Raw genomic sequence first — 26409 nt, forward strand, 5'->3', positions numbered from 1 at the left:
GGAAAATCATGCTGATGGAGTACAGCTTCCACTTTTTAAAGCACTTCCCATTAAAAAAAATCATTCCAATGTATAAAAATAGTTAAAGATGTGAATCAACAGCCAAGTAATTTATCGGCTGTTGAAAGCCTTGTGGTATAAATATACCCAACAATGGGAATATTAAGTAACTCCCAGCCATGGCAACCTGACCTAACACTGAAGAAAGTCATATGTGGTTCACTCAGAGCCAGCCAGACACCTTGGACCCGATCTGAAAGAGAGAACATGGTGGACCCAGAATCATTAGGTCAGGTCAACACCAAGTGCTGGGCGGGGCTGGGGAAGAGACACAGGGAGCGAAAATGTGGACCCCACCCAAGAGTCTGGAAGTTGTCCTGACTGTAGGCCTCTACAGGAAATGCACGGCATGGTGTGCCTGTGTTCAGGGTCACGGGACAGGCAGATTTCCCAGCTACTAAAGAAAAGAGATGTGTTTCGACTGTGTGATGTCCTTCCTTCTCTCCTCCTTCCTGCCCAGGCTTTACCTGGGATATAACGAGCAGGAAACATGGAATGAACTGGAGGTTTCCTGGGACTCCCGTATTTACTGGTTATGCCTTACTGTCTCTGAGATTCGGTTCCTTCTTTGTTCTGTCTTCTGTTACGGAAGGTCAATCTAAAGGTGAAATGAAGTTGGGAGTATGTGCTGGATGTAAAAAGCATCCAGCTTCGCAGCCTCCCGCCACAGAACCGTCCCCACCCGGACATCTTCACCTTCCTTCTGCGTATGAAGTATGGAGGTGTCTGTCCCTTATGCTTTTCCATCCTTGGGTGTAATATGGCTTTCAAGGGTTGGGGCTCTGTAGCCCAGCTATACCCGCTTTGGGATACCCCTGCATCTCACTTCTCTGAGGTCAAAGCCAGAGCAACTGGAAGTTGGTTCATCGGTAATTGAGTGTGTGTGTGTGTGTGTGTGTGTGTGTGTGTGTGTAAACACGTGTGTACATGTATGTAGAGGCAAGAGGTCAATCCTTGGGGACCGTGTTTCTGTGAAGGATATGTAATGTGGGATTCCCCTCTGTATGTTGCGAATATATTTTATTGCCATTGGTTAATAAAGAAGCTACTTTGGGCTTATGGCAGGGCAGAATATAGCCAGGTGGAAAATCTGAACAGAGATATAGAGAGCGCATAGGCAGAGCCAAAGAGACACCAGGTGGCTAGCTGATGAAGGAGACAGACGTTCTAGAACCTTACCGGTAAAAATCATGAGCCTCGTGGTAAAATACAAAATAATAGGAATGGGTTAATTTATGATGTAAGAGTCAGCTAGGAATATGCTAGAGTCATTGGTCAAGCCATGTTGTAATTAATATCGTTTCTGTGTGATTATTCAGATCTGAGTGGCCAGGAAACAAACAAGTCGTCTCTGACAACAGATATGTGTGCACATATGTGTGTGAGAACATATTCCCACCCATCCTGTGCAGAGACCAGAGGAGGACATTAGGTCCTCGATTGTCCCATTTTTTTTTTATTTTGAGATAGGGCCTCTTAATGAACTGGAAGCTTGTTTGAGTTATGTCCCAGGATTCCAGCCAGGTCCTTAGGCTTCCACAGCAAGCCGTCTTACCTTCCAAGTTATTGCCATAGCACCCACCTTGATTTCTGAGATAGGCTTTGCTATCAGCCTGATGCTCACCAAGGTTAGGCAGGCTGGCCCACAAGCCCCAGGGCCTGCCTGTCTCCTCCATCTCTCTAGTACTAGAAAGGCAAATGCCCACCCCCATGCCCAGCCTTCATGTGGGTTCTGAAATCGATAGTCCACGTGTTTACAGCCCTCTCCCTCACCCAAGTGTGTACCTCTTTTCCAGTACTTTACATCTGAAGAGTCATGGGGAAAGGTGGAGATGATTTCTGATCTCTTCACACTGTTTAACCAGGTCAGGGTGGGGATTGCCTGGGCCAAGGTAACCGTGTTCCCATGGTTGGTTAGCTCTGCTGCTAACACCCTGAGCCTCGGCTCCCCTACAGCCACTGTCACAGCCCCTAAGTGTTCCTCCCAGTCCCTTCGACTTGTGCGTGCCTGGCCTGGGTTGCAAAAGACTGCCACAGTGAGCTTGCATTTCAGCATTCTCACACGCAAGCGGGAGTTTCCCTGGGTTCTTTTCGCACCGACGTATAGCTGATAGCCACAAAATGTTTCAAAAAGAGAGGAGACATGTAGAGGCAAAAATGGCCACATTTGCAAATTCACAAAAGGTGACCGATTTGACTTTTTAGATTCTTTAAGTCTTTAATTTTTACTACATGGAAAACTTGGAAATTGCAGCTCTGCCACACCCTGTCATTAACGTGCTGTCACGTTCGGTTCCGTGTTCTCCCCTGTGCATGTGTGCAGCATGTATGTGCAGGCAGAGGCCAGGAAGGGCACACAAGTGTTTTGTTCTGCCACTCTCCACCTGGAGATGGTCTCACTAAACTGGAGCTTGCAGGCCATGTGATCCTCCTGACTGTCCACTCACCTCACAGGCACACACACGAGCACACGCAGCTCTGAGCCGCTTCCTTTCTAACCCAAATATGTTGGTTTTTAGATGAGTTTCTGACACAGGACTTACTACATAGCTTCAGATGATCTTGAACTTCTGGTTCTCCTGCCTCCACTCCTCAACGCTGGGGTTACACGCATGTGCCACACGTCCAGTTTAGACAGTGCTAGGGATCAAGCTCAGGGTTTCATGCACATTAGGCAAGCACTGGGCCAACTGAACGACATTCCTAGACAAGTGCTTTTGATTTCTCATTGTTCATTGTTATTATATAGAAATACAATTCATTTTTATACTGACAAGGTATCCAGTAATCTTGTCGAACCTGTTATTTCATGCAGGAATTTTCCTCACAAATGAATATCTACATAAATCATTATGCCAGTCACAGAATTTTCCTTCTTTCCAGTCTGCACATACGTGTCCTTTTTCTTGCCTTTCCAAACTGGCTACGCAACCCAGAACAACGCCGATGAAAGGGACAATACCCACCCAGGCCAGGCCCCAGCATGAGGGGAAGTGCTGCTCTTCCTCAAGTGTGAGGTCCACAGGACTTCTCTTCATAAACGCCCCCTCAGATGACCAAGCCTAGTCTATTGTCTTCCTGAAATTGTTTAAAAAATTATTTATATTAATTTTTAACGTAAGTGTCGGGCTAGCCTTGCATTCATTCCTTGGACAAGGTCTACTTGATTGTGGTGCATGCGTACATATTTATATATTTATGTTCCAGTAGTTTAAAAATTACTACTTTTACACCCAAATCCACGCAGCTATTTTATATTTCCTTGCGCCGCCACAGTCTGCTTTTGGAACCATGGCAGGTTGACCGTGGAAGGCGGCAGAGACGCGCCTGCCCCTGGGCTTTGACCTTGGAAGGCGACAGAGATGCGCCTGCCCCTGGGCTTTGCTTGTGCCCACTGTGTCACAACTTAAATTCTGGAAGAATTCTGCTGTGAGGATAGTGGGTGTTCTTGGTGAGAAAAAAAAATTTAAATATAGGAAGAGTGTACCTTTGAAGTCTGTTGGCACAGTGCGAGGCCTGGGGAAGGGAGGGACATGGGGTGTGAAAACCCGTGGCCTAAGTAATGCCTCCAGCACACGGCTTCACCCATGTTTTCTCACCTTCAGCCACAATGACAGAAGCAACGCAAGCAGTACAATATCTCTTTCTATCCTTTAGTGTGAGGGTGTTTGATCCCCTGAAACTGGAGTTACAGATGGTTGTGAGCTGCCATGTGGGTGCTGGGAATTAAACCTGTGTCCTCTTGAAGAGTACCCAGTGTTCTTAACCACCGAGTTATCTTTCCAGCTCTGTTTTTTTAGGTGTACTTATACATCTTTATGAAGTATATTATTCAATACATGGAATGTAATAATCAAGTTGAGATAGTAAATATTTTCATCTCTTCAAATCATTAATCATGACACTGAAATTTTCATATTTTCTAGTCATTTTCAATATATCAGATTGTAGGGGGAGAGGTTTCCTTTTGTTATTTGTTGTTTTGGTTTTGATATACAATCACTGCAAGTTCAAGGCCAGCCTGGCTACTATGGAACTCTGTAGACCAGGCTGGCCTTGAACTTGCAGTGATCCTCCTGCCTTAGCCTCTGGAGTACAGGGTTACAGGTGTAAGACAGGATGTCCAGGCTGTAAGGTTTTCACAGTGCACCCTTCAGCTCAGTGTTCCTCTGGCCCCAGCCCCTCCCACATCATGCTGCCTGCTGGGAAGCAAAAGAGGCCTGAGAACAATGTCTTTGCCTCCATTGTATCCTTCAGAAAAGTGAACTTAGAGAAATGTCTAGGAGCTCAGAAAAAGAGGGAAAAGAGAAGGGAGAGGAGAGGAATGGCGGGGAGGAGAGGGAATCCACATCCTCATGGCTATAACTCTGTGGCAGGTTCCATACTGCCCATGTTGGCTGTGTGGACAAAGCGTGGTGACAGTGCTGATCTCCTGAGTCCACTCTTCCCTCCTCGCTGTCTTGTTCTCCCTAGAAATCCACATTATTCCAGAGAAACCCTTTCTTAAAACCCACACTAATTAAGCTTGGCATGGTGGTACAAGCTTGTAAACCCAGTGAAGACTCCCGAGGCCGAGTCTGGAAGATCCCAAGTCCAGGCCAGCCTGGACTACCTAGCAAAACCCTGTGAGATTCTCACTCATGAAAACACACCCCAAACATTTGTAAACTGCCATACTATTTCATACTTACACATGGGTTCTGCACACACCCCTTTTTAGACAGGTCTCACTATGTAGTCCTGGCTAGTCTTGACACCATCGTGTAGACCAGGTCGGCCTCAATATTGTAGTTTCTGCCTTTGCCTACTAATTCAATGCTGGGACTAATTCCTTCACCACCATGCCTCTTTTCTCATGTGCATCACTGTGCTGGACACACAGCTCAATGGATGTTTCAGCTGCACGGAGACAATTACACATCAGGGCTCTCTCTTTGCAGTGGTTAGAATGGCCACAAGACTTACCAAGAACTGTGAAAACTAGGCCTAAGGAATCAGTAATCAGTGTGTGCAGGGGAGGGGGGCACTGGATAATGCCCCTGAAAGCAGTTGATACCAGAATTTCCAAAGTGAGATTCTGTAATTAAACTTAAAATTGTTTAAAACATATTGGTTACAGGATGAGGTAGCGCCCTAGAAAGGCTGATAACGCTATTAATTTGGTTCCTCTGTGACCTTCTCCAACACAGACCCTGGAAAATGGAAGGGAAGACGCTGTTCCCTGTATTTGGTTTGAGAACAGTATCTGGGTGGCTCTTACCATTTTCATGCTTTTGTAATGGCTAATTTTAGGGTCAGAGGCAGGATATTCCAAAATGAGCCTGGAGCATCTTGTCCCGGAAAGCAAGCAAGAGCAAAATGATGGAGACAGTATAAGAGAACGGGAGGCAGCAGAAAAGAAGCCAGCTGCCGATGCTGGCAGACCCTGTTCTTAAGTGGGTAGAGCTCCATTCTCAACTAATGCTTTAGATCCCTGAGCATATACTATTGACATAAATTGTTTTGAGTTTTACATTCAAAATTTGTCATCCCTCCCCACCATTTATTTAATCATTCGTATCAGTGTGAACTCCTTTGGGGGCTATTATCTAGTATTATTTATTCTGTTGTCCTTTCCTTCCAGCTTACAGAATATAATATGAAAAGAGTAGAATGTCGTTAGAGATACCTGGCAGAAGCCACTCAGCCACATAGTCAAGGAGACTTATCACAACAAACATCCGTGCTTTGATTTAGAAACAAATCCCATAGCCTGGCAATCTCCCACACTGGAGAGGCTAAGGCTTACCTGGGCTACGCAGTGAGATCCTATCTACCCTAACTGAGGCACATTCTACAAAGTAGCCAACCTCTAAACTGCCATCAGAAACACCTAAGATACTGTCGTAGCCTACAGACATCGAAGAAACATGACAACTAACTGTAAAATGGCATCCCGCATGGGATGCTTAGACAGGAAAAGGACACAGCAGAAACTAATAAAATCCAAAGAAAGTATGAAATTCAGTTACTAATGTACCACGGTTTCGCCAGCTATGGTAAGCATGCCGCACCTCGATGTTAACAAAGCTGGGGCTGGAGTGTCTGTGCTCCTTCTCTGGAACTCTGAAGCCATTCTAAAATTAAAAGAGTGGTTTGTCTGTCCCAAGGCTTGAACCCAGGGCCTCCTGCATACCAGGCAGGCACTCTACCACTGAGCCACAGCTTGACTGCATGTTTTCCTAGTGTGCTTCCTTTCATTGCAGGGTGCTGGTGACAGTTTTGTGGGCGCGCTGGCCTTCTACCTGGCCTACTACCCGAATCTGTCCATGGAGGAAATGCTCAAGAGATCAAATTTCATCGCGGCAATCAGCGTCCAGGCTGCAGGAACACAGTCCTCTTATCCATACAGAAAAGACCTTCCTCCTGCCCTCTTCTGACTGCTGCCAGCCCCACCCCCCCAAAATATAACCTGGGAATAAAATGCACATGGCTGTGGCTTCTTAGCTCACAATTACTAGAAAAATGCCCTTTCTTTGTAAGCATGTTCATTTATGAAGTGGCCAAGGCTTCTTTGACTCAGAGTGATACTTTCCTTTTTCATATTCACGATTTCAACTAGAATTAGATTCCACCATCTAATCTGTATGAACAGTACCAATATTTGGAGAGCAGCAAATTCTAGTGCAGCATGGTGGAGAGCAGTTTTATTTATTATTATTTTTTTTAATTTTATGTGCATTGGTATTTTGCCTGCATGTATGTCTGTGTGAGGATGTTAGATCCCCTGAAACAGGATTTACAGACAGTTGTGAGCTGCCATGTGGGTACTGGGAATTGAACCCGGGTCCTCTGGAAGAGCAGCCAGTGCTCTTAACCACTGAGTCATCTCTCCACCCCGAGCAGTGTTTAGAGCCCAAGCAATGAATGTTCCAAAGGGAAAGGGGATAGCAGTGGGCTCTCCCTGGCACCTTCTGGAAGAGACAGGTAATACTCACCTTTAGCCTACGTTGTCAAACCTGCTTTGGGGACTTGGGATGTAGCTGAGTTGGTGGAGTGCTTGTCTAGAATGCATGAAGCCCTGGGCTTAATCACTGCCTAAACTGGGGTGTGGTGGCACATGCCTGCGATCCCAGCACCTAGCAGGTGGAGACACTAGTTCAAGATACCCTAAGCAAATATGAGTCGTCCCAGACTACATGAAATCCTGTCGGTGGGGGGGAGTTATAGTCCAAGAGACCACACCCAAGTGGGCTGGCATCTTGAAAGAGTTCCCACAGCAAAGTAGGATGTGGACTAGCAATTCTAAAAAAGCTCAGCTGTCAGAAATCTGAGGGGAAAAATGGAGGCAGCTGGAGAGTTTTGAAAACTGGTAGGAATGGGGAGATGAAGTGAGGCAGGAGTCATACATCAACACAGGCTATCATGTAATCCCACCATGCCCCCAAAGCAGCAGTATAGAATATACTGGCGCTTCTGGTAAAAGAAAGGTACAATCAAGTCCACTGCTGTCCTCAGAGCCTGTGGCCCTTCTGGACTGCACACAAGTTCTAGGCCAGCCTGAATCACCTGTGAGAACTTCTCAGACTTACTACTCTGACGGGCTGTTTGAGAATATGGACCAAGGGCATGTTCCTAATGACCCAAGCCAGAACCAAAGCAGATGTTCTGTCTCTTTCCTTCCTCCAGCTGCGTGCTGTCCTGCTGCCACAGAGCGACTGCTCCACACAGCCTGGAGCACTGTCCCGAGAAGGCACGAGGAGCAGCCCAGCAACCTCTGCTCAAGTCTCACTGTGGAAAATGGCTTCCCTCATGGAAGACAAGAGTTATTTCTTGGTAAGGTGGTTGAGCATTTTTGTTTTTTTACATTTCAAACAGTAGGGGAAAATATCACTAAGAGACAAGGGCACAGGCTATTTCAACATTTTTTATTAATGCCTATAAGAAATCCAGAGAGATAAATATCTGGTCTCTGTGAAGAACTCTCTCCTGGCACTGCTCCTTCCCAGTGGCCTTCTCGCTGGCGGCCATGTTGTATCTCCTCTTCTTCTTCAGCACACTCTGCAGGTCTCTGAGCCAGTCCCTCACCCTCAGTCTTCTCATTTATGAATCAAATACATTTTCTATCCAATGCTTAGAGGGAGCGTATTTTTTTCTGTTCCACGAAGAGAACTTTTTTGTTCACTGTGGGGCAAGAGAGAGGGGTTGTAGCAGAAAACTAGGAAGCGTCACCATTTTTATCAACATCCACATCACCCAAGCCCTTTTTCCTTGTTACTGTTCCTCTTATGTCAGTATGGGCTGATTTTCAAATCCAGCTTCTCCATCTGAGGACATAGAAGACAGACAGACATGGGCAGGAAGCTAAGGAAATGTCACCACCCAAGCAGCACTGTCCTCAACAGGCCAAAGTCGCTTCAACCAATCAAACATGGCCTACCCTGTCTCGGGGTCCACTCTCATAATGGACCAACTGGGCAAGAACCGACTGGGCATTGGGTTGCAGAACAGCACTGAGAGATAAGCGGTCCTCAGAGGAATGGCAGTCAGAAGGGAGAGCAAATACAGAACCTCTGCCATCTAGAGATGGCTCCACGCCCAAGTAGGAATAGTTCAGATCAACAGTGCGGCAGTACAGCAAAACCTCAACACCACAGATCCCCAAAAGTGCTACCTGCCTTAGTGAGAGACTGGAGCTGGACACTGGGAAAGGTGGTCTTCACAGAGCCCCAGGGTCCTATACTCCACCATCAGCCTCCAGCCAACCCCACCACACACACACACACACACACACACACACACACACACCTAGCTACATGCCCAAATTCTTCTTTGCCACAAAAACAAGACACTCCAAGAAAACCCAGAAGGACTGTGTGACCTCACAACTCCTCACTGACCCTGACCATACAGGCATTTCAACTTTATTGTCTCTTCTACAATAAAAATGGATATACTACTTATTAAATTTTCAAACTATGATTAAGAATTAGTTGGAGAGCTTATTTAAAATATATAGCTGTGGGCCAAAGAGAGGCTCGGTGGTTATGAGCACTGGCTGCCTTTCCAAAGGACCCAGGTTTGATTCCCAGCACCCACATGCTGCAAACAACCATCCGTAACTTCAGCTCTAAGGGCTCTGACGTCCTCTTCTAGCCTCTGCAAGCACAGGTACACTCATTTTACACAGATATACAGGCAGCCAAATCATCCTAACAAATAAAAAATAATAAAAAATTAAATATATTGCCCCGTTTATATAAAGACTCGTGTATCATAAGACGATCATGTGAAAATCCAGGAAAGCTCTTAGTACCAGAAGAGCAAGCCAAATGTGCTGAATGCCTATAATTCCAGCACTTGGAAGGCAGAAACACGAGAATTTCAAGTTCAAGGCCACCTTGGGCTACATGAGAACATGATGCTCCCTACTCTAGTAACACTCCCCACGCCCCCCCCTCCGCAAAAAAAAAAAACAAAAACAAAAACCCAGAAACATGCTGGGCATAGTAATATCAGCACTTGGGAGGCAGAAGCAGCTGGCTCTCTGAGCCCCAGGCCAGCCAAGGACACAAAATGAGACCCTATTCAAAATTTAAAAAGAAAAAGAGAAAAAGTCAGAATTCAGGGAGAAGCCAGAGCTTATTCCCTCAGCGACACCAGGACACAGTGAGACCGAAGCAGGGGCTCGGGCCACAGTGCGGGGCAGCAGCAGCCCAATGAGTGCCAGTACTGAAAAACATAAAGTTCTATAAAAATAGTTAAGAGTCAGGAGCAGGAATGACAGCGGAGCTCTGAATGCTAGGCTGACAACAGGGGAGGGTCCTAACTCTTCTGTTTTGGGTTCTTCTCTGGCTAGCTTGTGGATGTTTGGTAGCTCTAGGAATTGACGTAGAACCTTGTAGACGTAAAACAGGTACTCAGCCATGGAGCCACACATATCCCCAGTCAAGATCCTGATTGTAAACCAGTATTAGGAAGGTGCTTGAGCCATCGGTCCTGCTAAGTACAGCTACCACCCCTCAGCAAAGAGACTGCTCTACAGAGACCATCACAGAAAACCTCAATGGAAACAACACAGATCAGCAGATCGTGGGGAGCCCGGCCCCAACAGATACATCTCCCTCACAACCCCTGCATCTCTGGCTCAGGGGACAGCATGGAAGAGGGACAGAAAGACCAAGAGTCATAAGACCAAGAAGACTGAGGTGAAACAGTGTCTCCTAGAAATGGCTGCATGAACAAGAATAGGACAATAGCAGTATCAATGGACATGTTAACACGAAGGAGGAAAATTCACACAGCTAATGACTGCTGGGAGAATTAGTCTCTCCCAAGGATAAGTGCCTTATTAACTGTCCAGTGTGCAGTGGTCAGCCCTGTTGTGTACATACACACACATGGAACAACAGAGGCTATTCATACATCCATACATACATCCATATGCATGTAATGATAATAAAGGCTATTCATACATTCGTACATACATCCATACATATGCATGTAATGATAACAAAGAAAAAGAGGCTATCAGCTTGGAGAGGACATAAAGAGGGCCGACAGAGGAAGGCTGAAGTAGCTGGAGGGGGAAAAGAAATAATATAATTGTATTTCACTTAAAATGTATTTAAAAAAAAAAAGTATTAGGAAGATAAAATTGGCCCCATGCACTAGAAACAGTCAGAAGGGCTGGGTCCTAACACTGACTCCAAGGAGTGAGGATATAGCACAATAGTAAAGCCTGCACAAGGTCCTGGGTCAAAATCCAGCTGGGGAAGGGAGGAGCATGGCTCAAAGATCATCCACACCGAGCACCTAGGCAAGTACCAAACCCTCTCCTCTCGGTTCCTCCCTGGTGGGAAAGAACCGTTCTCCCTCAGAGCTGTTGCCAGATGAGCAGTGGGCACTCGTGTGAGTTGAGCTGAAACGACACACTGCTATCCACCACACTAAACATAATGCAATTTTCAGTCAAAATATTTGCTGTTTAATTCATAGAAGAATGAATCTGTCAAGTTCTTTCCCTAAAGCTAACCTAAATCTACTCTGTTCCAATTAATGTCTGGATTGCCTTGTTTAGTGACCCACAGAATTAAAGCAGACAAGTCTTCATTCTCTTCATGATAAAGTTTAATACGCTTATGCCTTGGACTTTAATCCTTCCTCCTTGGCATCTCGTCTTACATGAGGAAAGGAGTCTGAAGACACGGGTGGGGGCTGAAGATGGCTCAGGGATTAAGAGTACTTGTCAAGAAGACTCAGGTTCGCTTCCCAGCACCCACATAGGGGTCTCCAGTTCCAGGAAAACTGATATCCTTTCTGACCTCCATGAATAATGCAAGCAGACACGTTGCACATACATATATTCAGGCAAAACATTCAAACAAAACGGATATAGATACATACATACACACATGCATACATACATACATAGAATGTATGTGTGTATATATATGTACATATGTATGTAAGTGTAAAAGAGGCAGATGCAGCTGGTTGTTGATCAGAGCAGTCTGGGAAATGATCAACTGACTGGGAATCTTGTGTCTCATTCCTGATTTGCTTTATAACAGAACAATATCCTCCAAACAACTTCACTCATTACAATAAAATGATGGAAAATGGTCAGATTCTCTGGTACCCTGAGAAAAAGCGGCCCTAAGGCAAACATCTTCATTTCAAATCTGCAAGGCATACATAGAACAGCAAGAACTCAGGCATTAGCTACCCCAGAAAAGACATTTACTACCAATCTTCAGACATTTCCTATTAGAAAATCTAGTTGTGACTGGTTATGGTCACACCTTTACTCCCAGCACTCAGGAGGCAGAGGCAAGCCTGAGTTTGAGGCCAGCCTGGTTTACAGAGAGAGTTCCAGGACAGGCTCCAAAGCTACACAGAGAAACCCATCTCGAAAAACCAAAAAAAAAAAAAAAAAAAAAAAAAAAAATCAAATTTTCTGTCCAATGCAATGTACCAACATACACTCTCTACTCATTTAAATCATATCTGAAGCTGTGACTGGCCCGTCGGACCACACCCTCCCCTTCACAGATAGCCACTGCCTCTATTCTTTGCATGGCTGATTTCCTACCTTTACAAAACAACCCTTCCTAGGGACTCTGCCTCCCTGTCCTAGCTCGAGTACCCCTCCAAGAGGCCCAGCCCCACCGCACCCCAGCATCCCAGAGATCTTACTCATGTAACTTATCACATTGTCACGTCTTCCCTCTTCCTCCCAAACCAAGGGCAGAGACTGAGTTTGACATAGCTACTGCTATAATAAACATGGTGAAAGAATGTCACGATTCCAAAGGGGCACAAAATCACCAAAGACACTCATTCGGGAAAGGAGTCAGAAGGCCTGTTGTGACATCACTCCCCTGGTGTGACATCCCTTCCCTGCTGTGACATCACTTCTCTGAGTCTTACCAATTGGATCATAATGCAGAAGAGTCAGCTTTTCTCGGAGTCGGCTTCTTTTGTGGTTGAAGGAGAAACCTGTCCCAGCTTGGCTCACCAACCTCACCAAAATGGTTCTAAGATCAAAAAGCACTGTTAAGAGCTGAGGAAACACTCCAGGCTACCAAGAACACGCAGCACACTTGTTGAATTTTATGGAGTCACAGTAATTATGAATATTACTTGGTCCTAAGAAGGGTCTGTGCTACGATAGCCTATATTTCTCATAAAGCAATTTCAATGGTTCTGAACCCCAAGGTGGACACCTACCAGGACCTGGTAACGACCTCACCAAACACCAGGAGTGATCAAGCCAAATCAGAGAGAGAACCCCTGGCGCCACTCCACAAGGAGCAGGAGTCAGGAGGAAGAATATACAATAGCAGGCAGTCACAGCTGGCCCATGGGCAACCTTGGAGACGGCTGCCTCAAGAAAGCCAATTCTTCCAAAATGAAGGAGGCAGAACATCAGGAAGGGACAAAATTAAAGAGATATGAAGTTATACCTCACTAATGCACAAGCCCTGGACACCTTCATATTTCATTTAAATTAGTCATCCAAACTATAAAACTTACTGCTTGCCTCCCTGGACCTTTGAATACCTGTACTGCTACTCTGTCATGTGTGTGTGCTATCTTTGTCAGTCCACATAAGACATCATTTCTCCTGCCATTCCCAAAAAACCTAAAGCATTTAAGACCACATTACAACCAGGCATGGTAGCTCACTCCTATAATCACAGCACTCTGAAGGCTCAGACAGGAGGATTGCTGTTAATAAGTTGAAAACCAACCTGGACTAGACTACAGAATGAGATCCAATTTCAAAACACAAAATAAAGCAAAAAAGACCACATTCCACAGTGATGTTCAGAACAGTGCCTCTGGGGGCAACGCTGTATTGGTTGATGAATTAAGAGAGACAATGATGCCAGGTCTGGGGATGCAAACCAGTAGGTAACCCTATCCATTCAGGAGCCGGGAGCAGGAAGTTCACAAGTTCACAGTCAGCCTGGGAAACTCATTCAGGCTTGTCTGAAAACTTAGAAAAATAAACAAATAAAAAGAGGGCTGGGCAGGATTCAGTAAGAGAGCATTTGCCCAGCACGCATTTGGCCCTAGGTTCAATTCCCAGTACTGAGGAGTGAGAGGCATGTTTACATTATTATTCATTTATTCGTAAAGATTCAACAAATCTCTATGGGGTCCTTACTCTGTGAGGAGCCCTACAAGAAGCAATAAAGTAAGTCTGCATCCTCTCAGGGCTAAAACTACAGAACAGAAGATGAACTGGCACACCGGGGTAAAGGCAAGGCATGGGTCTATCCGCTACTCCAGCAGCCTCGTGTTTAGCCACACATTTTTTTCTAGTGCTTAGACTGATTTCCAGTCTAAACAGGTTCACGGATTTAATCAATCAGAGTTATCGGTAGATTCCTACAGAAGACTCCAGGAAAGTGATTCTTGGTCCTCACTCCAAGGAAATAGAATTTTGGTGCTGATCAAAACAGAGTACCGGCCTGACAGCAACCGATAATCCCTGAGATGAGAGAAGAAGTCAAAGCTCCTTTAAAAAACAACATGAATGCTGACCGGAGGCTACTCAGTGGGGCTGGAGAGAAACAGGACAGTGGGACACTTTGGATTTCCAACTACGCTCTTTTCCTGGGCCAGTAATGGGGACTCTTGGGAGATGCTGGGCAGCGGGTACCACAGCTCCTATCAGCCACAGACTTAAGAGGCAGCAGCCAGTCATGCACATGGGCTCACTTGCTAAGCTATGCGTTCTGTGGTTCAGGTAGTAAATGCATTTTCAGGTTGGGTATTTGCAACCTGGGGCAGAATTACCACACAGCAGCACCATCATCAAGTCAAGATGCATCTGTATTTTTATTTTCAAGGCGTTCACACCGACAAAATATAACCCACAATCAACTCTGAGGAAAGCAAACACTGGCTTAAGAGACAGATACACTGGACACAGCTAGACTACCAACCCCAATAAGCAAAGTTTAAAGAAAACACACACTTTTACTTACTTTGACTTGCTCTTGGCAACTTTTTTGTGTAAAGGTTGGAAGAGAAAAATAAAAAGATACATTTATTATTTATTTTACGCAAAGTGCTTATAAACATCAGTAATAACCCAAAACACTGAAGAAATACGCCACGTTTACCCTAAAGTACCTTTCCTGGATAATAGAGTGATCAGACCAAGAAAACTTTGAATTTTTTTCTTTTAAAGACAATCCATGCAGTTGGTTGGCACTTTAAAGTCTTTTTAAACTAGTCTGTGCTCTACTTCACCCTTCAATGGTGCAAACATTTGAACTGTAACAAGCCTCCTGTTTTCACAGGTGAACTTTGCAAACTGCAGCCAAGTCACGTGAGGCGTGAACGCCCTCGCTCCGGGAAGTCAGCTGGGAGCCAGAGGACCGGTAACACCGCGGCTGCCGGGGGCGATTCTCGTCCCTACGGAAGACAGCGGAGCCCAGACCCGGGAGGTGCGCGCGGGGTGGCAGCTTCCCCGCCTGGCTCCACCCCACGACCTGCCTATCACCGTCTCGGCCCCACGCTGCCTCAGACCTACTTACAAGACGCGGCAGAAAGCAGCATGGTGGCGGCCCGGGTACTCTAGCACAGGCCGACCTAAACAGCGGAACAACTGCTTCCGGGGCATGAGCCGTTTCCGGCAGGAGGGCTCAGGAAGTTGACAGAAGCCACGCCCTCTCCTGAAGGCCCATGGATTGTCTAACTCTGTTCTTTGTTGGCAGTGAGTTTGGAGGTATTATGGGATGAATCCTCCTACTTGCAAAAGATATTCTTTCCTAATATCACAAATCCAGATCTGCCTGGATCCAAAGTCCGGTGCTTTTCCCACTAGACATTGAGCTACCATTTGGCCATCATGAATTTTTTGAAGCCTGTGCAAGGAACCCTAATCTCCCAATCAATAATCATGATTTTGTTAGTTTTGCTGTTGTTTCTGCTTAATTGTGTGTGTTTATAATAATTCTCCCTATTTTCTAATTTATTCCCAGATTTGCTTGTTTTTACATGTCTGAGTGTTTTGTTTGCATGAGTGTTTTGTTTGCATGCGTGTTTGTGCACCACATGTGTGCCTGGAAGCTGAGTTCAGGCGAGTGCATAGGATCCCCTGGAACTGGAGGATTATGATGGTGGTGAGCCACCACGTGGGCACTGGGAACCAAACCCAGGTCCTCTACAAGAGCAGCAAGTACTCAAGTCGACTGAGCCATCTCTCCAGACCCATTGTTTTGTTGTTTTAAGTGATCTTCCCAATAACCCTGTTAAACCTGTCATAGTATTTCCACTCCCACGTGAGGAAACTGAGGATGGGAGTGATTAATTTGATCAAGGTTGTTCAAGTTGTGAGTAGAAAGTCTAGGTCTTGAACCCAAATCTTCAGAATCCAGAGGTTATATTTTAAAATTTTCAGATATGGTGGGCATGCTACCTACTCAAACATGGTAGGCATGTATTGAGTGCTAGTCTAGCCAAATCAGAGCTCCAGGTTCAGTAAAGACCCTGTCTCTAGATAGATAGATAGACAGACAGACAGATAAAGTGGAGAGGAAGTAACCTGACAACCTGACATTGACCTCTGGTCTTCACACATGAACTGCCGCACATGGACACACACATATAACACATAGACAAAAGACATATATGTGAACTGTCTTGAAATCTTGAATGGAGTATGAAGGAAACAATGGCATTCTCCTGTCATTAGCTGTACGTATCTATTATTTACATTTAACACGTTGTTGGCAGCTGGTGAGTTGATGTAATGCATGATTTGCTTTTTCTTTTTCACCTGAACTTACATGTTGAGCCCCCTGTACATTATAAACTGCAGAACAGTAAAAGCATCTGACAGCCCAGAAGGGAAAGGTGTGGTTCTGTAAAGAGCTGGAGCACAGCCTCTCTGGGAGCCTGGTTAAGGGAGGAGAGAACACAACTATTTAGCCTGGATCTCAACCCGGAGAAATAGATGAGGAAGTGAGACTCCACACTGTGCCCTGCCTCATGCTGGTGGACACTCGATTCCCAGCACTCAGTGATGGGACTCAGACCTCTTCTCTACGCTGGGAGGACCCTGGCTGCACACCATCCAGCGCACCAGACAGCACATATGTCCTGCCTGACTCACGGTTGGGACATAGAACTACTGTTCTTGTCCACAAGGTCAGCGATGCCAGGGAACATCGCTGGATGTTAGTGGAAGGGAGATCACAGGAGAAAGTTGGGTTTCCTGCAAAGAGATGGTACCTGCTCAGTTTCCTCCAGACAGACCCAGGCATTTTCAAAATCAGACCTTCTGCCTCAACAGCTTAGTATTAGGGCAAAGAATGCCTTGGAAAGTCAGGCTGAGCTGGCGGTAGTGGTGCACGCCTTTAATCCCAGCACTCAGAGGCAGAGGCAGATGGATCTCTGACCAGCCTGGTCTACAAGAGCTAGTTCCAGGCCAGGCTCTAAAACTACAGCGAAACTCTGTCTCGAACTCCCCCCCCCCAAAAAAAATTAGGCTGAAGGCTGGGGATGTGCACCGGATTCAGTCTGTGTGGGATAGGTATTCTCAGGCTGGAGGTCAACACATCGCCATTACCTAACCCTGCCATCATGATTCAGCCCCACACCTCTCTGCTAGGGCCTGCTCTGGGTTAGTATCACTAGAAAGCATTTGCTGACCCTGTATGCCCCCTCTCACCACACACCACTCCCTCTATGCCCTCAGAGTAGCTACTAGGCCTCTCTACAGTCTTTAAATCACTGACCTCCCCCAACCCCAAACCAAATCATTGAGTTCAGTTTGTGGTGGCCAGCTACTCTGAGCATGAGGCCCGCCTTGGAGTGTGGTGGATGTGTCCAGTGTCTCTCTATGGGAGAAAACTCACCTTCTGTTCCCCAGAAGCTGTCAACTGCAAATAGAGTCCTGCTTAGGAGTGGGACTTTCTGCCTACTTCCCTTCTCAGAGAGACTGTGACAGCAAGCCCAAGACCTCTACAAGTTTAAGACACACAAAGTCCTACCCAGGTTTCAAACTCTTTAGAAGCTTCTGAGGCACAGCCAAAATTGAAACTACTAAGTGGGATCCATGAATTCTAGATTAGCTAGTAGGCCCCAAGTTGCAGGTGTGTCTACCTAATTCATTTTGCATGATGATCCGCTCTTACCTGGATAGGCAGAGGAGGGGAGAAAGTGGCCAACTAGAAAACAATGAGGAAGTCTTAAGTTATAAGCTAAGAGAAAGGTGCTCGCCTACATTCCAGAAAGCTCTAGGATGCTTAACAGGCCCAAGACAGCAGACCAAAACCAGGAAGTTTAGTTGCTACCGGAAAGATTGATGGAGGTCCTGCAGACACACCCTTCCCGCCCACATATTTCACCTTCCATGAGAAGGGCCAGGAAGGCCCTGACAGGAACAGTTTCGGGAAAGTCAACACATTCGGCCTGATTGGTGGGTGATGGATGGGAGAAAACTGTGGGTGCTGGAGCAAAGGGTGTGGAGGTTTAGGGGGACATGGGCTGAACCCAGTCGGAGGAGGCAAAGGGTGGGAACTGGTCAGAGCCGGGCATTCCTGGTGTGGGTGGGAAACTGGACTGTGGGGCAGCTGCTGGAGAAGCAGCTGAAGGAAAGGAGCTGCCCACAAAGTGAGCTGGCTTTAATGAGATTACAAATGCCTTTGCCTACAGAGTCATGGTCCCAGTTTGACAGGATTTGGGGGTTTCATTTGTTTTTTGTTGTTTGCTTTTTTGTTTGTTTGCTTGCTTTGTTTTCTGGTCTGGAGCTTGCCAAGTAGATCAGATTGGCAGGCTAGTAAGACTTAGGGGATCCCCCCCCCCCGCCGTCTCTGACTCCCCAGCTCAGGTTTTACAAGTACACCTCAACATATCTGCTGCATTTTATATGGTTCCCACTGCCTTCCCCCTAGAACTGATCTGGCCACATGGTGCCAATACAATTAGAAGAGATTGAAACTGGGCTCCAGTTATCCTGTTCTCCCAACTGCTTTCCTGGAGAGATCTCTGAACTCGTGGTTCTCCTGCCTCCACCTTCCCATTCTGATTCGGGATTAGAATCAGACACCCAGTTTAGTCAGCCTCAGTTTGTAGTGGGATTGGTGTGATGTGTCAATGGAGCCCGCGACCCTGGTTGACCATCATCAGGTGAATCCTGCAGTCCCTCCATGGGAAAGTTCCATGAATTAGGAAAGAACCCTCTCAAGATGCTCCCCAATGCTGTCAATTCTGGTACCCAGCTGAACCATCTAGGGTTCCCATCACCAGATCATATGCATCCATGAGTAGAGAACGAGACCCTGGGGCACTTCATAATGCTCTCCGGGTGCCAGTGGTCATCCTAGATCAAGGTTACTCAGCACTAGCGGATCTGAGGATAGGATCAGTTCTGAGCCGGCGGAAGTGAGACCTGAAATTCTGCATCTCTAACAGGGCATTCAACTCTGTGGATGTTACTGGCTGTGCACTGTTCCTACTTCAGGTGTAATCAATCAATCAGCAGCAGCAGCAGCAGCAGCAGCAGCAGCAGCGAGCTAGCTGGCAGTGCAGATTTCAGGGCCCATGCTGATGTCCTGAATCACAGTCTGCATCTTAACAAGATCCCAAGTGACCTGAAAACACTGACGTTCAAGAAGCAATGTGTAGTGTTAGGGTGCGGCGGCCCCCCATCTGTAGTGTTAGGGTGCGGCAGCCCCCATCCTGCTGTCCGGCTAGTTTTACCCGAAATGATTACACAGAAACTATATTCATTTAAACACTGCCTGGCCCATTAGTTCTGGCCTCTTATTGGCTAACTTTCAAATCTTCACTAACCCATTTCTAATAATCTGTATGCCACCACAAGGTCGTGGCTTACCGGCATGAGTCTAGCCAGCATCCGTCTTGGGAAGGGGAATCATGGTGTCTCCCTGACTCAGGTTCTTTCTCCCAGCATTCTGTTCTGTCTACTCTGCCTATCTAAGCTGCTGTCCTATCAAAGGCCAAGGCAGTCTCTTTATTAACCAATGAAAGTAACACATAGACAGATAACCCTCTACATCAGCAATGTTCTAGAAAGAGTGATAACAAAGGGTGGACAAGATTCCTTTCCTCAGAAAAGAATAGAAGCGAGGTGGTGGTGGGGTCTCCCTGTTTTAGTTACTGCTCTATTTGTGGGCCTAATACAGCAGCTGGTATATAGCAGCCGCTCAATGAATACTTAATATGTGAACTTAATATGTTCAAGTTTAATTTGAACATGAGGCCACTATGGGGCCAGTCACCAAGAAGTTAACAAGACTTGGTGTTAACTTCTAAGGCAAATGTCTTTCTGGCCTCCTGCCTAAGCAAGACTGATCCTGCTGTCAGCACAGAAAGAGACCCACAGCCATGTAGGGCAAGAGCATTCTAAATTACTCATCTGTGGAAGGTAAAAAAGGTAGCCAAGAAAAGAACAGCCCAACAGGCAGGTCTGATAGAAGGACCAGAGGCTAAGTTGGTGAGAGTGGGGAGTCAGGTACCCCCAGGTCCAGAACTGACCCATCTCATCTCTAGATTGGTTCCATAAAGCTGCCTCAAATGTGCTTGCGGTAGGTAGAAGAGAACACACGAGTTGGGCAGTGGTGGCACAACCTTTAATCCCAGCACGCGGGAGGCAGAGGCAGACAGGTCTCTGTGGGTTTGAGGCCAGCCTAATCTACAAAGGCTAGTCCAGGACAGGTCCCAAAGCTAAAGAGAGACCCTATCTCGGAAAAAAAAAAAAACACTCTTAGCCTCAATGCTAGTATTGCTTTCTTTTTTTGCATTCAGATTAGACATCAAGGCCTGGAGATGTAGCTTACTTGGTAGAGTACTTGCCTAGAACTCCATAAACTGGGCCTGGCAGCATGTAGGCAGAGTTTTTCTATACTGCAGCTGCTCTCAAATAAACACACTGAGGCTTATATTAATTACAAATAATCAATAGCTCAGGCTTGTTACTAACTAGCTCTTACATTTTAAGTTGACCCATATTCCTGATTTTCTCTCTGCCACATAGCAGTACCTTTATTAGCATTGCCTGTTCACCTCCTGCTCCCTCTGTGTCTGGCTAGTGACTCCTGACTCTACCCTTCCTCATCCCCTTCTTTCTCAATTTGACTTTCCCATCTAACTTTATCCTGATCAGCTATTGGCCAGTCAGCTTGTTTATTAAACCAATCAGAGTGACATGTATTCACTCAGTGTGCAGAAGAACCATTCCACAGCAGCAGAACCCACCTGGAAGCCCAGCTCTGAAGAAAGTGAAGACAAAAGCTCAGGAGTTCAAGGCCAACTTCTTACATAGAAAATTCTAGGCCAGCTTGGAATATGTGAAACAGTGCTTGGGCTTTTTTGTTTTTTTAAAGATGTCAGTATGAAATTTCTCAGGCAGCCTGAATGGCTTCTGGATGAAGTCCCAATTCCATGGCTGGACAAATGTTAAATCTTACAGAGAACAAACAGTATTTGTTATTAACTATCCTTAGAGGAATGGAACAATAACTAATTTTTGAAGTGATTATTCCTGGACCTCAGGGTACCAATCTAGAAAAGAATGGGTTGCTATGTTTATATGTTAATATTATCCAGACTTCCTAGAAAACTTATCACACTCAACTCAAAATGCCAGCTCATTTATTCTAATGTTTATTTTAATGCTCTGTGTACAGAGAGGCCTTTTTTTAATTGTGTGCACGTGTACCATGTGTGAGCGTGTACGAAGGGGACATGTCCCATGGTGTGCAGAGGACAACAGGATGATCTCGCTTCCCCTTTGTTGAAACAGGGTCCCTAGAGCCGTTCCTCCCATGCTGAGGCTAGCTGACGCCGGAGCAGTAGTTCTCAACCTGTGGGTCACCACCCCTTTGAGAGTCGAACAACCCTTTCACAGGGGGCCTAAGACCAGCAGAAAACTCAGATATTTACATTATGATTCATAACAGTAGCAAAATTACAGTTATAAAGTAGCAATGGAAATAAGCTCATGGTTGGAGTCAGCACGACATGACAGACTGTATTAAGGGTCGCAGCAGCAGGAAGGCTGAGCTCAGCTGCTCGGGAGTGTTTAGACCATTCTCCTGTCTCCACCCCACATCTGGTTCTAGGGATACTGGGATTAAAGATCCAGGTCACCATCTTCCAAAACCAAAATCCATGCCACCACATCCAGCTTTTTTGTTTCCAAGTGGGTTCAGGGATCAAACTCAGATTGTCAGGCTTGCATGACAGATCTTGTTTGCCACAGAGTCATCTCACATCGGAGGATGCTTTTTTTTTCCCCCTGAGACAGAGTTTCTCTATATAATAGCTCTGGCTATCCTGGAACTCACTCTGTACACCAGGCTGGCCTTGAACTCACAGAGATCCACCTGCCTCTGCCTCCCAAGTGCTGGGATTAAAGGCATGAGCCACCACCGCCTGGCTTAATTATATTAAGTCTGTTTTCTACTCAAGTCAATGATTTTGTTGTTGTTGATGATGATGATGTTTCCTTTTTGAGAGATGGTTTTTCTTTGTAGTCCTGGCTAACCTGCAACTCCATATGTAGACCAGGCAGACCTCAAAATCACAAAGATCCTCCTGCCTCTGCCTCCCCAGTGCTGGAATTAAGGATGTGAACCATCACATCCAGTGAGAGGATACTTTTGAGGGTTTTTTGGTTTGTTTTTTGGTTTTTTGAGACAGGGTTTCTCAGTTGTGAAGCCAGTCCTGGAACTCACTCTGTAGACCAGGCTGGCCTCAAACTCACAGAGATCCACCTGCCTCTGTTTCCCAAGTGCTGGGATTAAAGGTGTGCACCACCACTGCCCAGAGAGGATACTTTTGAAAGTCTTTTTACTCGTTTGTTTCCATAGTGGACAGAAGTAACATTCCCAAGGACTTGTATACCTCTGCACCGAGCTGAGTTCCATGTTTAAGATAAGATGAAGCATTCAGGGACTGGCAAGGTGGTTCAGCAGGTAAAAGTGCTTTTCTCCAAATCTGATGACCTGAGTTCTATCCCCAGGACACACAGTGTGGCATGTGTGCATCCACACATATACTCTCTCGTATGCACACAATAAATCAATCAATAAATGTAATAAGAATAGATAGAGGGCAATTTAAGGAGACCATTAACATCTACCTCTGCCCTTATGCACAAACGTACACATTCACATACAACATGCTGGCACACACACAAACTGACCATTTGAAAGGGAATAAGTTTCCATTACTTATTCCTCGCTGTCCTAACCCCTGACTTTATTTATAAGTGGTTCAGAAAGCAGAGACACTACCCTGACAATGTCCCTGCAGCTTCTCCACGGAATTTGAAGATGGCTCCTGTCCATCTTCACAGAAATAGAGAATGAGTCCCACACTGATCACGTGACTTAATTGCCTGGTGTTCAACTTCTCTGCTATAGACCCCTGTGACGGACACTGTCCCCCGCCCCCCCCCCCCCCCCCCCCGGCGGCGCTTATTGAGAAAGAAGGGCCAATTAACTTCTTGTTTTGGAAGAGCATTCGGGGGCAGGCTGACACACTCCTGCAAATTCTGAGCCTCTGAAAGCCACTTTCAAATGCATCTGTGTTTCGTTTTGTTGACCTAGAGAGACAACCAGTTGTCATGTTCACAAGAATGACCTAACCTGAGCTCCTGCGGTTTGGGATTCTGCCTGCCTGCTTTTTTGCCCTGTTTTGCCTGCAAGGCAGGAGTCTGTTCTCCTAGCCAGGAGATTGTGGTTAGTTTCCTGGCCTCCGCCCCACATGGGGACACACCTGCACCCCTGAGGGAGGGAGAGCCTGCGGAGGGTCTGTGAGGCCAGAACTGAGTCACTTGGCTGGATGTGAGTCAAAAGACATTAGAACAGCACTTTGGCACTTGGAGAACCCACAGAAAAATCCTCTTGCATGTGACAGTTCAACCCATCTTCAAACTAAATCAAGAAAGGGGATTACAGCTTGGTGTCTCCTCTTGCCAGCCCTGGAGTTAGTTCTTCATGTGGAATTAGCACAAGAGAAACCTTGAAATCATCCTGACGGGGGTGAAGGCACAGTAAAGAGCCATCTGTGCCCCTCCCCATGGCCACTAAACTATTGAAACAATGGACCCCAAGAAATAGGAATTTCCCCAGGAGCCTTAGTCTGAAAGAAGGAAAAGGTTGAAAGCTTGTGCCAGCCAAAGGGGGATTTCTCTCCAGGAGAGAGATCTCCCAACTTGTCGGACCACGTTGCTGGAGAGACTGGGGCTGAGACAATGGTGGGGAGAGGGGCCACGTCTTGTCAAAGATTGCTTCACCTGTAGGCCTCTTAAATAGAACACTTACACCTTAACTTCATGTTAGACCCCTAAGGGACTCGTGGAGAGCACGCTGGACCTCTATGTCGCTCTTCCTAATGTGGCCTCACTGAATAAATCCTTTTTTCTGCTTTTCTCTATAACTTGCCTGATTCCCTGTGGGGGAAAGGTGACTGAGCCTAGCTTGCTATGGTTGCCAGGGCCCAGGCTCTGACCCTAAGAACTCTGGGAACATCCAGGAAGGGTGAAGCCCTACCCCTAAAGATACTGCACAACCATCCTGCCCTGTTCCAATAGCAGGGAGGGTCAAGAAAACCACACCGGAGGTCATTCATTGACTTAGGTTTTTCTATCCAAATTACTTGCCTGTCTTGAAAAATTATTTGAAATGTAACATGAATAAACCCTCTTTTCCTCCCATATGAAGGCTTCCTTCACGTCCAGGAATAAGCTAGGCATCCTTGGTGATATATGCCGGTTTGGGAAGTGGAGGCCAGAAGCCTAGGTGCTCAAGACAATCCTTGGCTGATTAGCAAGTTCAAGACCAGCTTTGGCTCCAAGAGACCCTATCTCTAACAATAACAACAACAATAATAAAACAAGGGCGGGAAGGTGGTTCATTGGATACACACACTAACCACCCAGTCCTGGGGGGGGGTCTAAATTCAATCTCTGGAGTCCACGTAAAGGTAGGAGGAAAATGGCGTGACAGTACTGTCTTCTCACCTCTACACAGGCGCCATGGCACATGAGTCACGCACATGCACACACATACATTGTGCAGATGTAATAATAATACATTTTAACTCCAAATGCCTTCAAAGCGATGAAGTGTTTTGGAGAGGTAGCCATCTTTTTCCAACCAAAAGTCCCACTCCGCAGCTGCTTCCAGTCCATCTCAGCACAGAGAAGAGCTTCCAGCGTCTTCGGTAAATGAAAATTTCCTGTTAGAGTCCATCATCATTTCACCCTGATCATCCTTTTAACCAAGTCACCAAAGTGGGGAGCCCAGGTTGGGGCTCGTGGGAGCTGCAGGGAGGAGAAAATCTGCAACTGCTTCTGCCTTGGGTCAGTTTTGTAAGCACTGAGCCTCAGAAGCAAGAACAGGGCAAGGGAAGCCAGTGGTGCCTTTCGCCCCAGCTCCTGCTCTAGCTCTGGATCCCAGCACTCGGGAGGCAGAGGCAGGCGGATCTCTGTGAGTTCGAGGCCAGCCTGGTCTACAGACCTAGTTCCAGGACAACTAGGGCTGTTACACAGAAAAATCCTATCTTGAACCCTGCCCCCCGCAAAAGAAACCCTGTCTTGAAAAACAAAAAAACAACAACAAAAAGATCAGGCTATAGGGCATTTTCTTAATTAATGATTGATGGGGGAGGGTCTAGTCCATTGTGGGTGATTCTATCCTTGTGCTGATAGTCCTGGGCTCTATAAGAAAGCGGGTTAGAGAAAGAAAGAGAGAGAGAGAGAGAGAGAGAGAGAGAGAGAGAGAGAGAGAAAGGAAGAAAGCAAGCAGGTTGATCAAGCCATGAGGAGTAAGCCAGCAAGCAGCTCCCCTCCATGGCCTCTGCATCAGCTCCTGCCTCCATGTTCCTGCTCTGTTTGAGTTCCTGTCCTGACTTCCTTTGATGATGAACTGTGATGTGGAAGTGTGAGCCAAACAAACCCTTTCTCCCTAAGTTGCTTTGGTCATGATGTTTCATCTCAGCAGTAATAACCCTGACTAAGACACCATCTCTCCCGAGGAAGCACCTCTGAGAGATTCAGATGGCTTAAATGCAAACTGGGACACAGCTAGGAGGGGAAACCAGGGTCCTCCTCCAGCTGGCCATCTGAAACAGAGCAGACAAGGCCTTTGCTAAGCGGGAGAAGTGGGGTCTTCTCCAGATGGAGGCAAAGCCCTTCCAAAGATGCCGCTATGAAGTGGGGTAACCAGGCCAATTTAGTTTGGTGTATAGTGAACTACACGATTGCTTCAGTGTAGTCTCCAGGCCCCAGAGTCACTAATTAGCTCTAGACTTAAAGGTTAATGAGATAAAACATCTATAAATCAGGTTGATGGCTGAGGCAAGACGAAGGCCCCCAACCCCTGCTCCGCTGCACTAACGCCATAACTGTTCTATTTCAGGCTGTCCAGATGATTAAATCTGATTACACACTACTATACGTGAACAAATGGATAATCATAGAACGTGCTCTTAAATGACGAGCTACCTTGCTCAAGGCTTCTTTCTAAATTTAGTTACCCAACACCAAGGAGAAAATGAGTCAATCAATTATTAACCAAATTAATCATCTCAGAATGAACTGATTTGAGGAAAAGATTTGCAAATGAATTTTCAGTCAGAACAGAACAGAATGCTATATGTCACATTGAAGATACATGTTCTCGGGGCTGGTGAGATGATCCAGGGGGTAAAGTGTTTGCTGCTCAAGGAGCTAAGTCTGAATGTCCATTAGTCATAAAAAAAAAAAAAATCCAGGCATGGTGGCAGACATTTCTAACCCTATCAGGGCCTGGGGAAGATACAGGTGGGTTCTGGGAATTACTGGTCACCGAGACTTACTGTGCACACCACATC

General features: G+C 46.2%; 2 protein-coding genes across 4 annotated transcripts in view; one reads left to right on the plus strand and one right to left on the minus strand.

Annotated features, from left to right (window-relative positions):
• Positions 1–15477, plus strand: part of Rbks (ribokinase) — an 88766-nt gene extending 73289 nt beyond the window's left edge. For 2 of the 3 annotated variants that reach the window (XM_087907384.1, XM_087907386.1), the window contains exons 8-9: positions 7729–7875; positions 14859–15477. In XM_087907384.1, coding sequence (XP_087763510.1) covers positions 7729–7875; positions 14859–14891 — 180 coding nt within the window. In that variant the 3' untranslated portion in view covers positions 14892–15477. Of the gene's footprint in view, positions 1–6305; positions 6566–7728; positions 7876–14858 lie in introns of those variants that run through there. The other variant, XM_087907385.1, reaches the window with a different exon arrangement.
• On the minus strand, positions 7954–15212 carry Mrpl33 (mitochondrial ribosomal protein L33). The gene is made up of 4 exons (XM_085691234.2): positions 15096–15212; positions 14541–14559; positions 12472–12578; positions 7954–8223 (listed from the first exon to the last, which is right to left on the minus strand). The coding sequence occupies exons 1-4, from the start codon at positions 15115–15117 to the stop codon at positions 8174–8176; spliced, it is 198 nt and encodes a 65-aa protein (XP_085547360.2). The 5' UTR covers positions 15118–15212; the 3' UTR covers positions 7954–8173.
• Positions 15478–26409: the final 10932 nt, after the last annotated feature.

This window comes from Myodes glareolus, chromosome 6 (assembly GCF_982192425.1).
Source record: "Myodes glareolus chromosome 6, mMyoGla1.1, whole genome shotgun sequence".
In the NCBI taxonomy this organism is placed as follows: Eukaryota; Metazoa; Chordata; class Mammalia; order Rodentia; family Cricetidae; genus Myodes; species Myodes glareolus.